Source organism: Macaca fascicularis, chromosome 19 (genome assembly GCF_037993035.2).
Source record: "Macaca fascicularis isolate 582-1 chromosome 19, T2T-MFA8v1.1".
Lineage (NCBI taxonomy): Eukaryota > Metazoa > Chordata > Mammalia > Primates > Cercopithecidae > Macaca > Macaca fascicularis.
In genome coordinates, this window is record NC_088393.1 from 66,276,005 (window position 1) to 66,290,705 (window position 14,701).

At 57.5% G+C, this 14,701-nt stretch overlaps 2 protein-coding genes across 5 annotated transcripts; one reads left to right on the forward strand and one right to left on the reverse strand.

Annotated features, from left to right (window-relative positions):
- Positions 1-2,985: 2,985 nt before the first annotated feature.
- TRIM28 (tripartite motif containing 28) lies at positions 2,986-9,149 on the forward strand. Of its 2 annotated transcripts, none has more exons than XM_045380554.3 (17): positions 2,986-3,620; positions 3,945-4,057; positions 4,284-4,416; positions 5,855-5,990; positions 6,072-6,188; positions 6,266-6,380; positions 6,506-6,652; positions 6,766-6,880; positions 6,962-7,068; positions 7,165-7,201; positions 7,287-7,335; positions 7,414-7,666; positions 7,757-8,076; positions 8,163-8,286; positions 8,375-8,461; positions 8,581-8,718; positions 8,811-9,149. In XM_045380554.3, the coding sequence occupies exons 1-17, from the start codon at positions 3,281-3,283 to the stop codon at positions 8,985-8,987; spliced, it is 2,508 nt and encodes an 835-aa protein (XP_045236489.1). In that variant the 5' UTR covers positions 2,986-3,280; the 3' UTR covers positions 8,988-9,149. The 2 variants fall into 2 exon arrangements, with proteins under 2 accessions (XP_045236489.1, XP_045236490.1); XM_045380555.3 differs by having other exon boundaries at positions 7,290-7,335.
- Positions 9,150-10,300: 1,151 nt separating this feature from the next.
- Positions 10,301-14,115, reverse strand: CHMP2A (charged multivesicular body protein 2A). Of its 3 annotated transcripts, none has more exons than XM_005590624.4 (6): positions 14,000-14,115; positions 13,066-13,257; positions 10,981-11,160; positions 10,777-10,907; positions 10,628-10,689; positions 10,301-10,512 (listed from the first exon to the last, which is right to left on the reverse strand). In XM_005590624.4, the coding sequence occupies exons 2-6, from the start codon at positions 13,231-13,233 to the stop codon at positions 10,385-10,387; spliced, it is 669 nt and encodes a 222-aa protein (XP_005590681.1). In that variant the 5' UTR covers positions 13,234-13,257; positions 14,000-14,115; the 3' UTR covers positions 10,301-10,384. The 3 variants fall into 3 exon arrangements, with proteins under 3 accessions (XP_005590681.1, XP_005590682.1, XP_073881173.1); XM_005590625.4 differs by having other exon boundaries at positions 13,878-14,115; XM_074025072.1 differs by having other exon boundaries at positions 13,742-14,115.
- Positions 14,116-14,701: the final 586 nt, after the last annotated feature.

Consider the following 14,701-nt stretch of genomic DNA (forward strand, 5'->3'; position numbering starts at 1 on the left):
CCTCAGACAGGATTCTCCCCCCACACACCCCGCTTCCCTCAGACAGGCTTCTCCTCACACACACCCCGCTTCCCTCCTCAGACAGGCTTCTCCCCCCACACACCCCGCTTCCCTCCTCAGACAGGCTTCTCCCCCCACACACCCCGCTTCCCTCCTCAGACAGGCTTCTCCCCCCACACACCCCGCTTCCCTCCTCAGACAGGATTCTCCCCACACACACACCCCACTTCTCTCCTCAGACAGGATTCTCCCCCCACACACCCCGCTTCCCTCCTCAGAAAGGATTCTCCCCCCACACACCCCACTTCCCTCCTCAGACAGGATTCTCCCCCCACACACCCCGCTTCCCTCAGACAGGATTCTCCCCACACAGACCCCGCTTCCCTCCTCAGACAGGCTTCTCCTCACACAGACCCCGCTTCCCTCAGACAGGATTCACCCCCGACACACCCCGCTTCCCTCCTCAGACAGGATTCTCCCCACACACACCCCGCTTCCCTCAGACAGGCTTCTCCCCCCGACACACCCCGCTTCCCTCAGACAGGATTCTCCCCCCACAGACCCGGCTTCCCTCAGACAGGATTCTCCCCCCGACACACCCCGCTTCCCTCCTCAGACAGGATTCTCCCCCCACAGACCCCGCTTCCCTCCTCAGACAGGCTTCTCCCCCCACACACTTTGCTTCCCTCCTCAGACAGGCTTCTCCCCCCACACACTTTGCTTCCCTCCTCAGACAGGCTTCTCCCCCCACACACCCCACTTCTCTCCTCAGACAGGATTCTCCCCATACAGACCCCGCTTCCCTCAGACAGGATTCTCCCCCCCTACACACACCCCACTTCTCTCCTCAGACAGGATTCTCCCCCCACACACCCCACTTCCCTCCTCAGAAAGGATTCTCCCCCCACACACCCCACTTCCCTCCTCAGACAGGATTCTCCCCCCACACACCCCGCTTCCCTCAGACAGGCTTCTCCCCCCACACACCCCGCTTCCCTCCTCAGACAGGATTCTCCCCCCCACACCCCCCTTCCCTCCTCATTCAGACAAGGTTCCCCTCCCTACACAGACCCTGCTGACAGGATTCTCCTCACACAGACCCTACTTCCCTCCTCAGACAGGATTCTCCCCACACAGACTCTATTTCCCTCCTCAGACAGAATTCTCTCCACACAGACCCTGTTTCCGTCCTCACTCAGACAAGGTTCCCCTCCCCACACAGACCCTACTGACAGGATTCTCCTCACACAGACCCTACTTCCCTCCTCAGACAGGATTTTCCCCACACGGACCCTGCTGCCCTCCTCAGATAGGATTCTTCCCACACAGATCCGCTTCCCTCCTCAGACAGGGTTCACCTCCCCACACAGACCCTGTTTCCCTCAGACAGGATTCTCCCCACACAAACCCTACTTTCCTCCTCAGACAGGATTCTCCCCACACGGACCCGCTTCCTTCCCTCCTGGGGATTCCCCACTGTTGAGGTTCAGTTTCCCCATCTGGAAAAGCATCAAAGTCAGGGTAGCCACTGACTAAATCATGCGGACGGGACGCCTGGGGGGCTGGATGGGATTTCATAGACTCATTGCTCTGTAGCCTCTTGTGATTTATAGTTTGTGTGTGTGTTTTTGCGGCGGGCGGTAGGGGGGCCGGCGTGGTGGCTGACACCTGTAATTCCAGCTCTTTGGGAGGTCGAGGCGGGTTGATCACCTGAGGTGGGGAGTTGGAGACCAGCCTGGCCAAAGTGGTGAAAGTCAGTCTCTACTAAAAATACAAAAAATAGTCGGGCGTGTGGAGGCGGATGTCTGTAATCCCAGCTACTCAGGAGGCTGAGGCAGGATAATTGCTTGAACCCGGGAGGCAGAGGTTGCAGTGAGCCGAGATCGCGCCACTGCACTCCAGCCTGGGCAACAGAGCAAAACTCCGTCTCAAAACAAACACAAAAAGATTTCTTCTTTTGAGATGGAGTTTCGCTCTTTTCTCCCAGGCTGTAGTGCAATGGCACGATCTCGGCTCACTACAACCTTCGCCTTCCGGGTTCAAGCGATTCTCCTGCCTCAGCCTCCCGAGTAGCTGGGAGTACAGGCGCCCGCCACCACGCCCGGCTAATTTTTGTATTTTTAGTAGAGACGGGGTTTCACCATGTTGCCCAGGCTGGTCTCGAACTCCCGACCTCAGGTGATCGACCCGCCTCGACCTCCCAAAGTGCTGGGATTAAAGGCGTGAGCCGCCGCGCCCGGCCACATTTTTTTCGATCTGTTGTCTAGGCTGGCGTGCAGTGGCACAATCCCGGCTCACTGCTGCCCCGGCCTCCTGGGCTAAACGGAGCCTCCCGATTCGCCTAAGAAAATGGTGGGATTACAGGTATGAGCCACGGCGCCCGTCTGTGATCTACATTTGATTTAGGCAACTTTCTGTGTTTCTCAAGTTTAACTATAACGTGGTTAAAATTCAAAAGTCAGCCCCTGCTCTCACACAGGCGCTTCCTCCCTCCTGGGATGGAGCCTGTCCTCCCCTCTCCCGGGGCACAGCCCTTTACTCCGTCTTGGCCCCGCCTACTTCTCCATTGGCCCTGCCCCCTATCCCGAACGCTTAGTGACGCAGAGGCTGGAGACGACTCTACGCGAGCGAAAAGACGCGGGTTGAGGAAGAGTTACGGACTGCCCATGCGCTTGGGCGCACAGCGGCCCGCTTCGGTGTGGTCTGGAGGTGGAGCTGAGAGGGGAATCACACTCTATAAAGGTGCGCACACCCCACTGGCGGATTAAATTGCGGCAGTGACGTCACAGAGGGACCGCCCCGCCCCCACAAGACCCCACCGACGTGGGGTTGGCCGTGGTGGAAGGACCCGGAGTGGGCGCGTGCGTACTGGCAGCCTCTCCCGCCCCGACCGGCCTGGGCCCCGCCCCCGGGCGTGCGGCGCCCAATGCGCGTGCGCGGCGGCGTCGGCGCCAGTTATTTCTGTCCCGCCCCCCGGCCTCGGCTCTTTCTGCGAGCGGGCGCGCGGGCGAGCGGTTGTGCTTGTGCTTGTGGCGCGTGGTGAGGGTTTCGGCGGCGGCTGAGGAAGAAGCGCGGGCGGCGCCTTCGGGAGGCGAGCAGGCAGCAGTTGGCGGTGCCGCAGCAGCGTCCCGCGCGCGGCGGGCAGCGGCCCAGGAGGCGCGTGGCGGTGCTCGGCCTCGCGGCGGCGGCGGCGGCCCAGCAGTTGGCGGCGAGCGCGTCTGCGCCTGCGCGGCGGGCCCCGCGCCCCTCCTCCCCCCTGGGCGCCCCCGGCGGCGTGTGAATGGCGGCCTCGGCGGCGGCAGCCTCGGCAGCAGCGGCCTCGGCCGCCTCTGGCAGCCCGGGCCCGGGCGAGAGCTCCGCTGGCGGCGAAAAGCGCTCCACCGCTTCTTCGACCGCGGCCTCGGCCTCGGCCTCGGCCTCGGTGTCGTCGCCCGCGGGGGGCGGCGCCGAGGCGCTGGAGCTGCTGGAGCACTGCGGCGTGTGCAGAGAGCGCCTGCGACCCGAGAGGGAGCCCCGCCTGCTGCCCTGTTTGCACTCGGCCTGTAGTGCCTGCCTAGGGCCCGCGGCGCCCGCCGCCGCCAACAGCTCCGGGGACGGCGGGGCTGCGGGCGACGGCGCCGGTAAGTACGAAGTGATCGGGGCCACCCCTCCCCCTACTCTCTGCCTTTGATTCCCACTGGGTGCAGAGATGAGGATGCCACCTGGGCAAGAGGATGGGGGCCCGGACAGTGCACGGGGAGTACTTTCTGGGTCCTGCATAGGAACGTGGGTTTGAGCTGGCCGCTGAGATGAGACATCTGACTAAAGTTGGAGAAAGGGCTCGGGGAGGGGAGGGGCTGGCTCGCTGCGGGGTAATGGTCGGGGGCCCACCCAGCACGGGGATGCGGGGGGCCATAACTTGGGTGGGAACTTGTAACAGTCTCCCACATCCCTGCCTCTTGAAGTGGTGGACTGTCCCGTGTGCAAGCAACAGTGCTTCTCCAAAGACATCGTGGAGAATTATTTCATGCGTGATAGTGGCAGCAAGGCTGCCACCGACGCCCAGGATGCTAACCAGGTGCGTCCAACCGCAGCAACCACAGGGAGGTTTCTGGGGAGGGGGCATCTGCCCAGGAGGAGCTTGACACCAGCTCCCAGGCTGTTACTCGACTTTCCCAAGGCTCTGGGTGGGCTGTCTAGGCTGGGTCAAGGGACCAATCTTAATCTTGGGTTGTATTTTCTGAGGTGTAGATGTGGATCTAGCAAGTTGTCTTGCTTTCTCTGACCCTGCCTTTGTCTGGCAGTGCTGCACTAGCTGTGAGGATAATGCCCCAGCTACCAGCTACTGTGTGGAGTGCTCGGAGCCTCTGTGTGAGACCTGTGTAGAGGCGCACCAGCGGGTGAAGTACACCAAGGATCACACTGTGCGCTCTACTGGTACGTGAGGCTGAGGGGGCTGTTGCTTTCCCGTGTGTGCCCTCAGTTGCTTTTATAATGTTGGTTGCATTTGGTGGATGGGTCCTAGAGTTGTCCAGGGGGTGCCGCCCGAAGGGCCGGAGAGCAGAACTCCAAAAGCAGGAAAATTGTGGTTGTGGTGTGTAGTCTCTAGGGCTTAGGTGGGAGGGGGTGGGAAGGGGAGACGTGGAGACCTTAATGTGCTGCAGGGAGGTACAGAGGGTTTGAGGAAGCTTATCAGGGAGTTCTCAGTCCTGGTGTTGAAGGGCTCAGAATATGCAAACAGGGAAAGGCATGGTGTGAAGGGCTTACTGGGTTTGTGGTTCCCTGGCACACATCTGGTATAAGACGCTGTTAGGGAAAATGAGACTTTGTGGGTCCATGGGTTATAAGTGATGGTGATTTCTGGAAACGTTTTAGCTTTTGAGTTGGCAGAGACTTACCCGGAGTTTGGTTTGGCATTTCCAGCTTTTCGCAGACACTCGCTAGCTTTGATTTGGAAAGGAGCTTGAGAGTCTTTTGAGTGTAGCCCAGTTTTTGGGCCAAAATCCTCCCATGAGTGGCCTTTTGGTAGCCATACCGTGATTCTTCCCATCCCAGAGGCCAGCATTGGTGGAAGATAGTGGGAAAGTGGCGGCTGTGGGGCCTGAGGAGCCAGGAGGGATAGGCAGGGGCTGCAGGGTGTCCTACATTCCAGACGTCCCAAGCAAAGGTCAGGGTGCAGGAATGGTGGCACTGGGGAAGTCAGTTTCCCCAGTGAGCCCTGATGCTACGTATTTTGGATTTGGTTGGTATGTTGGACCACTATGCTTAATCGGTTTTCTAATGGGGAAGCAGGCTTTGAAGGTTATTAATGTGTTGGTCTTGGGGTGGAATTATGCTGAGCACCAAGCTCCTGGTCTAGAGGGGGTGTGACCACCATTCTGAGGGTCCTAGTTTGACATTTTATCTCTCCCAGTATGAGAACCTCTACAGGTTTTCTCTGGGCTCTTGGGTTGTAAGAGACCCTGGTGTTTTCTTGTCACGAAAGAGGGAGGAAGTTAACCATGAAAGGAGAAGAAAAGGAGTCCAGGGTGGTTTGTAGGCAGAATTCTGAATATGTCCACTTGGAGAATAAAGGGAACAGTGTGTGTGGGGGGGTAGTCCTCTTTTTCCGGAGGCTGTCCTTACCTTTACCTTTGTGTCACCTCTAGAAGCTAGAAGAAAGGGATGTGTTTCTCAGCTATGTTGGGGCAGAGGTTTCTGGGAGCAAGGAATTGGGCTTGCAGGCCTGTGTTCTTCGCTGGCCACACCCTCTACATCTTCCCAATAAATGGCCCAGTGTCACAGAATGGGCAGGAAATGAGGCCCCAACTTAGTCTGCTTCCTGAGTTGGGGGTGGTGAAGGGCAAGGTCCAGCCTTATGATTCCGACTCCCCAGGGCCAGCCAAGTCTCGGGATGGTGAACGTACCGTCTATTGCAACGTACACAAGCATGAACCCCTTGTGCTGTTTTGTGAGAGCTGTGATACTCTCACCTGCCGAGACTGCCAGCTCAATGCCCACAAGGACCACCAGTGAGTCCCAAGGCATAGTGGTTGGGTGGGTGCCACCCCTTCCCTAGCTTAGTGCTCAGGAACACATTTGTCTGCTCTCAGGTACCAGTTCTTAGAGGATGCAGTGAGGAACCAGCGCAAGCTCCTGGCCTCACTGGTGAAGCGCCTTGGGGACAAACATGCCACATTGCAGAAGAGCACCAAGGAGGTTCGCAGCTCGTAAGTGTGGGTTCTGGGGCTGTGGAGTGGCCCAGGGCAGCAAGACCCTACCTAGCCTGACCTGCTGTGTCCCCTAGGATTCGCCAGGTGTCTGATGTACAGAAGCGTGTGCAAGTGGATGTCAAGATGGCCATCCTGCAGATCATGAAGGAACTGAATAAGCGGGGCCGTGTGCTGGTCAACGATGCCCAGGTAATCCTTGTGCCAGTGAGAGGGTCCCTGAGCCCGCTCTGCTGATTGATAATGCTTTCCCGGGTAAGGAGTGATCCTAGTGTTCTCTGCCTTCTTTGCTTACCCCATACATCTTCCATTTGCAGAAGGTTACTGAGGGGCAGCAGGAGCGCCTGGAGCGGCAGCACTGGACCATGACCAAGATCCAGAAGCACCAGGAGCACATTCTGCGCTTTGCCTCTTGGGCTCTGGAGAGTGACAACAACACAGCCCTTCTGCTTTCTAAGAAGTTGGTGTGTACTGGTGGGCTTCCAGCTGGTGGGTTCCAGGCAGGTGGCTCCCAGTACCTCAAATCCCTATTTGTTGTTGGTGTGCTCATTCTTTCTTCCCTTTCACTCCCAACCAGATCTACTTCCAGCTGCACCGGGCCCTCAAGATGATTGTGGATCCCGTGGAGCCACATGGCGAGATGAAGTTTCAGTGGGACCTCAATGCCTGGACCAAGAGTGCCGAGGCCTTCGGTGGGTCCCAGCTCTACCTTGCTCTGCTTTGTTATTACCCCATGTGCTGTACCTGCTTATGTTTCTCTTTTTTTTGTGCAGGCAAGATTGTGGCAGAGCGTCCTGGCACTAACTCAACAGGCCCTGCACCCATGGCTCCTCCAAGAGCCCCAGGGCCCCTGAGCAAGCAGGGCTCTGGCAGCAGCCAGGTGAGCAGGAGAGAGGACCCAGAAAGGGGTGGGCAGGGAATGGGGTCCAACAGGGTTCCTGTCCCACTGAGGCAGAGGGCTCTGCTTTGTTCACAGCCCATGGAGGTTCAGGAAGGCTATGGCTTCGGGTCAGGTGAGTGGGTCTGCCTAGTGGGTGGGGAAGGGCCCCAGTGCTGTTTCTACCCCGACCTGCCAGTCTTCTTTCTCCATTTTCTAAGTAGATGATCCCTACTCAAGTGCAGAGCCTCACGTGTCAGGTGTGAAACGGTAAGTGTGGCACCTCCCCTGGGGGTGGAGGTGGATGGAGGGTAGGGGTGTGCTCATGCCAGGTTGCTGCATCTACAGGTCCCGCTCAGGTGAGGGCGAGGTGAGCGGCCTTATGCGCAAGGTGCCACGAGTGAGCCTGGAACGCCTGGACCTGGACCTCACAGCTGACAGCCAGCCACCCGTCTTCAAGGTCTTCCCAGGCAGTACCACTGAGGACTACAACCTTATTGTTATTGAACGTGGCGCCGCTGCTGCAGCTACTGGCCAGCCAGGGACTGCACCTGCAGGAACCCCTGGTGCGCCACCCCTGGCTGGTATGGCCATTGTCAAGGTAAGTCTGTCCCAAGGAACTGTAGCTGTAGGATGAAGCCTGTAGTCCAGGTCTGGACCCTGTTGAACACCCCTCATCACCACCTTGCAGGAGGAGGAGACGGAGGCTGCCATTGGAGCCCCTCCTACTGCCACTGAGGGCCCTGAAACCAAACCTGTGCTTATGGCTCTTGCGGAGGGTCCTGGTGCTGAGGGTCCCCGCCTGGCCTCACCTAGTGGCAGCACCAGCTCAGGGCTGGAGGTGGTGGCTCCTGAGGGTACCTCAGCCCCAGGTGGTGGCCCGGGAACCCTGGATGACAGTGCCACCATTTGCCGTGTCTGCCAGAAGCCAGGTGATCTGGTCATGTGCAACCAGTGTGAGTTTTGTTTCCACCTGGACTGTCACCTGCCGGCCCTGCAGGATGTACCAGGGTGAGTGTGAGGCTGGTGTGGGTCTAGTCTGGGTGTTGGGCTGTCTGGACAGGATCATGTGCAGACCTTTATTCTCTTCACCCTAGGGAGGAGTGGAGCTGCTCACTCTGCCATGTGCTCCCTGACCTGAAGGAGGAGGATGGCAGCCTCAGCCTGGATGGTGCAGACAGCACTGGCGTGGTGGCCAAGCTCTCGCCAGCCAACCAGCGGGTGAGGGCTGGGGTTACTTAGGTGGGGTTGCCCAGAGAGGCTTTATAGGTGCTACCCAGAGCTGTGACATCCAGTACACTGTTTGTAGAAATGTGAGCGTGTTCTGCTGGCTCTCTTCTGTCATGAACCCTGCCGCCCCCTGCATCAATTGGCTACCGACTCCACCTTCTCCCTGGTGAGTCCTAGGACGGGAAAGTCGGGGGGGGGGGGGCGGTGGTGGCTGCCGGGTCTCACCCTCAACCTATGTATGTATATGTGTGTCTTTGTGTGTGTATGTGTGATCTCTGCCTGTAGGACCAGCCCGGTGGCACCCTGGATCTGACCCTGATCCGCGCCCGCCTGCAGGAGAAGTTGTCACCTCCCTACAGCTCCCCACAGGAGTTTGCCCAGGATGTGGGCCGCATGTTCAAGCAATTCAACAAGTTAACTGAGGTGAGCCAGTGGAATGGAGGGGCTGTGGGCAGGGAGAGATGTGAAGGAAAGAGCTAGGACCCATTCATCCACTGCATTCCTGCTTGGTCCAGGACAAGGCAGACGTGCAGTCCATCATCGGCCTGCAGCGCTTCTTCGAGACGCGCATGAACGAGGCCTTCGGTGACACCAAGTTCTCTGCTGTGCTGGTGGAGCCCCCGCCGATGAGCCTGCCTGGTGCTGGCCTGAGTTCCCAGGAGCTGTCTGGTGGCCCTGGTGATGGCCCCTGAGGCTGGAGCCCCCATGGCCAGCCCAGCCTGGCTCTGTTCTCTGTCTTGTCACCCCATCCCCACTCCCCTGGTGGCCTGACTCCCACTCCCTGGTGGCCCCATCCCCCAGTTCCTCACGATATGGTTTTTACTTCTGTGGATTTAATAAAAACTTCACCAGTTCCTCAGGCCTTGGCTGGTTGGGGGGCTGTGGTCCTAGGGCCTGGTTTATTGACTGTATCTGCTATTCAGCCTTATCAAGCACTGGTGGCACAAGGGAGGGGGGGTCTTGTCCCCAGCCTACCCAAGCCCATGTGTATGGATGCCTAGGGAGTGGGGAAGACCGCCTCCTTGCCCTTTCTGGATATGGGGAGGGCACCCAGGGCAAAGGATGTACACGCTACAGGCTTGTTTGGTACCCTTTGCGATACTGGGTGGGTGTGACCTGCAGCCCTGTGTAGGCAGGGTTAGCCCCACTCTACTGAATACTTCGTAAACTTGGGTGCCGTAGCTGTTTCTCATCTTCAGATGGTACCACAGTGAACTGAGACCTTCCAAATATGGTTTTTTCCGTCTCCCTTTGCTGAGTCCACTTAATATTATCATTCATCCCTGTGTTATGATTTAGTTACTCTACAGTTGAGCCCGTGTGAATCTCAAGGTCACCCCCTTGCCTCTGTTGGTTGGTCTGGACTGTCCTCGAATGTTGTCATTAAATCATCACTGGACCAAACAGTGTTGGGCACTAAAGCCTGGCAGATGGAGGACTGGCCTCTCAAGATCCTACCAGGGGCCGGGCGCGGTGGCTCAAGCCTGTAATCCCAGCACTTTGGGAGGCCGAGACGGGCGGATCACAAGGTCAGGAGATCGAGACCATCCTGGCTAACACGGTGAAACCCCGTCTCTACTAAAAAATACAAAAAACTAGCCGGGCGAGGTGGCGGGCGTCTGTAGTCCCAGCTACTCGGGAGGCTGAGGCAGGAGAATGGCGTGAACCCGGGAGGCGGAGCTTGCAGTGAGCTGAGATCGGGCCACTGCACTCCAGTCTGGGCGACAAAGCGAGACTCTGTCTCAACAACAACAACAACAAAAAAAGATCCTACCAGGGTGTTTGGGGGAGTCCAGTATCTTGAGAGGGGATGGAGCAGGGCCCACAGCTCACCTCAAGCTCCCAATCCCTGAAAAACCCCAGGTGGACTTTGCTTGTCCACCCCTGCCCCAAACTCCCACCCTTAGCTTTGTACCAAGTGCCTCTTGGCGTTAGGTGATACTTGTCCTCCCAGGGACCCCAGCCTGGTCCCACATCAGGCCAAAAGTCACATGGGCCTAGAGACTAGTGTCCAATCTCTTTTATTACAGAGGGGTTAGGGTAAAAGATCCTGGGCATCCACTGGTTATCTTGGAGTGGCAAGGGGCACTCAGTCCCTCCGCAGGTTCTTGAGCCGTTCCTCCAGGTCTGCATCAGCATCAGCTAGGGCTGAGGCTGCGGCCTCTGCTTTTTTCCCACCAGCAGCCACACTGAGCGAGCCCCCAGTTGAGGGGAGGTCTGCAGAGAAAGTGGGGGTTTGAGCAGGGGAGGGGAGTAATGCAGGCAAAGGGAGGGCTTGGGGCTGTGGCTGGGCCTTGGGTGGGAAATGGGGCCCAGGTTTTGGAGCACTCACTTGACAGCTCATCTGTTAGGCTAAGTCCCAGCTCATCCAGGACCTGGGACACAACAGCATCACTAGGGAAGAGAGAGAACTCAATGAGGGCTATGTACTCCATGAGGGCCAGGCAAACATCTCTACGCTCCCATCCAGTTTCCCCATACCTCTCCTCTTCGTCTTCCTCATCACCCATGGCATCATCAATAGCATCATTCATCATCTCCTCCTTCATATCCATGATCTCTGCCTGCCGTTCAAACTCCATCATGATCTTCTGGATCTGGGGCAACTTCAGCTGGAAGTGGTAGGAGTGTGAGTGTGGTCCCCATGGGTCGTGGGAGTGGGAAGGGGGATTGGGAAAAGCGCACCTGTCTGTTCATGGTGCCCATGGCCTTGGTGACACCCTTCATTGCTTGTGCCATCGAGTTGTTGGACTTGAGTGTCTGAATCTTGAGGGACACAGCCTGGATGTTGGCCCGCATCAATACAAACTTGCGCACATAGCGCCGGGTGCGCACCAAATCTTTTGCCATGATGCGAACGGCATCCTGCAGAGTAGACAGGTATCAAGGACACAGGAGTGAGATTATCCTATACTTCTTGACACCCCATTAGTTAGGTGTTCCTCCCCACCACCCCAATTCGCAATTCCACTTGAAGTTTACAGAGACTTTGTGGCTAACCCAATGGTCACTGATCCCTCCCCCCTGACCTAACCCTTCTCTGCCTCTTGGGCCACCAACTCCCTGGGCTCCTTTGTAAGGTCCTCCTCACCTCTCTTGATTCGTAAATGGTAAAACGCCCCAGGCTCACTCCTTAGGGTTCCTTTTCTCTTCATGTTTTCAGTCATTCTTTTGACTTAACAACAGCTATTGCTCAATTTTTATTCCCAGCCTAGAAGAATCTAGAAGAAGAATCTGCCCCTTCTTCCACTTGATACAAACCCACACCTCAAACTATCCAGAATCACATACAAACCTGAGGCTCAGCTTTTGATTTCCTCTCCAAACAGCTTTCTTGCCCATCCCAAGAAATGCTATCTTCTCTACCTACCTGTTCAGGCCAAAACCCTCTCACCCATCAAAGGCTGTGTTCCTTCTTCATGTCTCCTTACTGGTTTTGGCAGCCTCTGCCATAGCTTATCCTTATCCTTTTTTTTTTCTTTTTTTGAGATGGAGTCTTGCTTTGTTGCCTAGGCTGGAGTGCTGTGGCACAATCTTGGCTCACTGAAACCTATGCCTCCCGGGTTCAAGTGATTTTCCTGCCTCAGCCTCTCGAATAGCTGGGATAACAAGCATGCACCACCATGTCCGGCTAATGTTTGGTAGAGCAGGCTTCTGCTGTGTTGGCCAGGCTGGTCTTGAACTCCTGACCTCGGGTGATCCATCCACCTCAGCCTCCCAAAGTGCTGGGATTACAGGCGTGAGCCACCATGCCTGGCCAGCTTATCCTTATAGTTATCTTTTTTCTTTTTCTTTTTTTGTTTTGAGACAGAGTCTTGCTCTGTTGCCCAGGCTGGAGTGCAGTGGCACAATGTCAGCTCATTGTAACCTCCGCCTCCTGGGTTCAAGTGATTGTCCTGCCTCAGCCTCCAGAGTAGCTGGGATTACAGGTGTGCACCACCACGCTCAGCTAGTTTTTTGTATTTTCAGTAGAGCTGGGGTTTCACCACGCTGGTCAGGCTGGTCTCGAAGTCCTGACCTCAGGTGATGCAACCACCTTGGCCTCCCAAAGTGCTGGGATTACAGGTGTGAGCTACCGCGCCCAGCCCTGTAATCCCTAACCTTTCAACTTTTTTTTTTTTTTTTTTTGAGACGGAGTCTCGCTCTGTCGCCCGGGCTGGAGTGCAGTGGCCGGATCTCAGCTCACTGCAAGCTCCGCCTCCCGGGTTTATGCCATTCTCCTGCCTCAGCCTCCCGAATAGCTGGGACTACAGGCGCCCGCCACCTCGCCCGGCTAGTTTTTTTGTATTTTTTTTTAGTAGAGACGGGGTTTCACCGTGTTAGCCAGGGTGGTCTCGATCTCCTGACCTCGTGATCCGCCCGCCTCGGCCTCCCAGAGTGCTGGGATTACAGGCTTGAGCCACCGCGCCCGGCCCCTACAACTTAGCTCCCACTTTGGCCCACAATTCTGAATTGTCTGGTCCATGCCCAACTCTTGAAGCTCACCTGTCATCTCCCGTTTTGTCGAGGCTCTCTTTTAACATTTGCTGCTCTGTCTGCTTGACACATTCCCTGCCCAGATCTGTAGGCTCACTGTCATAACTCAAGCCTTGGCGCTCATACCAGTTCCTTGGAGGCAGCCTTCCAGACCCTCAAACTAGGGAAGCTCTGCTGACCTTTCACTCCACTCATTTTGCTGAAAGCACCTGTGTTTGGTGTCTGGTCTCTTGTTCACTGCTGTTACAGCCGTGCCTGATTGACAGCAACCTGCCCCTGACCACCCACACTCACCATCTGGCCTTGCTTGGCCATCTTCTTAATGTCTGCAATGATTTTCTTCTCCTGGGTCTCTAGTTTCTGTCGCTCGCGGTCCAGCTCCCGCATGGCACGGTTCAGGGCCCTCTGGTTCTGCCGCAGTAGCTCCTCTGGCGTCTTCCGGCGCCCGAACAACAGGTCCATGGTGGTAGAAGCTCACTGGCAGGCCTGAGACAGATGTGAGGCCCAGTTGTAGGGCAGGGGGCCCAGAAGGAGGGCAAGAAGCAGAACAGGGTCACGGGAGCCTTGCCAAACGGGAAGGGGCTGAGACTGGAGACAGGAATGAGGGGCCAAAAGGGAGCAGCTGAGAACACTGGGATTGTCCCGGGGACACATAAGGGGGACAGGTAGACCTGAAAATTATCCAAGCGCTGGCCCGAGCCCCTCCATCGCCGTGCCCCCACAGAAGTTACGGCTTCCAAGTTTAGCTTTTCTCTCCAGACCCATGGGTGAGGCCCTGGAGTCCTTGATACGACTGAGAGCGGGGGGCGACGCGAGTTGGCGCACTAGTGTTTTAGGGACCGTGGGCACCGAGCACAGGGCAATTGTGGGGGTTCTGATAGAGGAGGACAGGATGGGCGGAGACCCTAAGAACCAAGAAAGGTGAATGTGGGGCTGTGAAGCTGAGGACAAAGCATTAGAATCTGGGAACCCTGAATGCTGAGGGAGACGGTTGGGAGCGCTGGGGCATCCTGTACACCGAGGACGGGATGATGCAGGTTGGGTCGCACTATACACCGAGGACAGAGTCAGTGGGCCCGGCACCAAAGCAAGGTGGTGTTGGAGACCTCGATGTTGACGACAGAGTCCCAGGGAGAAGCGAGGCACCGGACACCCGGGCGAGTAGAAGCCTCGTACGCTGCCGCCCGCACGCCCGCCCGGTATCCGCGGTCCAGCAGGGGCCACTCACCGGAGCTGGGACGGGCACCCGCTTCCGCTTCCGGGTCACGCTTCTTTCTGGGTTTCCCGACTTGCCCACCTACCAAGGCCCCTCGATCCTGTCGCCTCCGCCGCCGTTTCCGGATTAAACGACGTGACGTAACATGACCCGCCCGCACCCGGAAGGTTGGGAGGCTCCCAGGAGCGCGCGTGCGTACGTGCCCTGGAATGGGCCAGCGTTCGAGCGCATGCGCAATAGCTCCCGTTTCCTCTGCGCGTCAGTGTTTCATGTTTGAGTCCCGCCCGAGTGACCCCACCAAGGCAGTACCGGGGTGGGCGCTTTCCACCCAACCTCCACTTGAGGGCCCAGCTTGTCCGTGATATCCTGACTTCTGCCTGAGGCCTCAGATAGAGGGAGCCTCAGGAGGCTCCTCCTCCTCGGTGGGCCCACCCACACAAGAAAGGGGCAAAGCTAGAGATGGCTTGTTTCTTCCACTGTGCTGCCCTCTTGGCCAGGAACCCAGAGGTCACTGGATCCTGCCTACGCTTCTCATCCTAGAGTAGGCTTCATCCCAACCAACCCCAGGCTCTGGCCTGGTATCCCCACCAACTCGAGAGCTGCCCCAGGCACTGGGCAGCCTGTTGTAGGGTGCTGCAATGCCACCTGTGCCCAGACGTTCCACCACCCCAGCTTTGCAGGCCCTAATGGACCTCAGCTGCCCCACCCACCCCA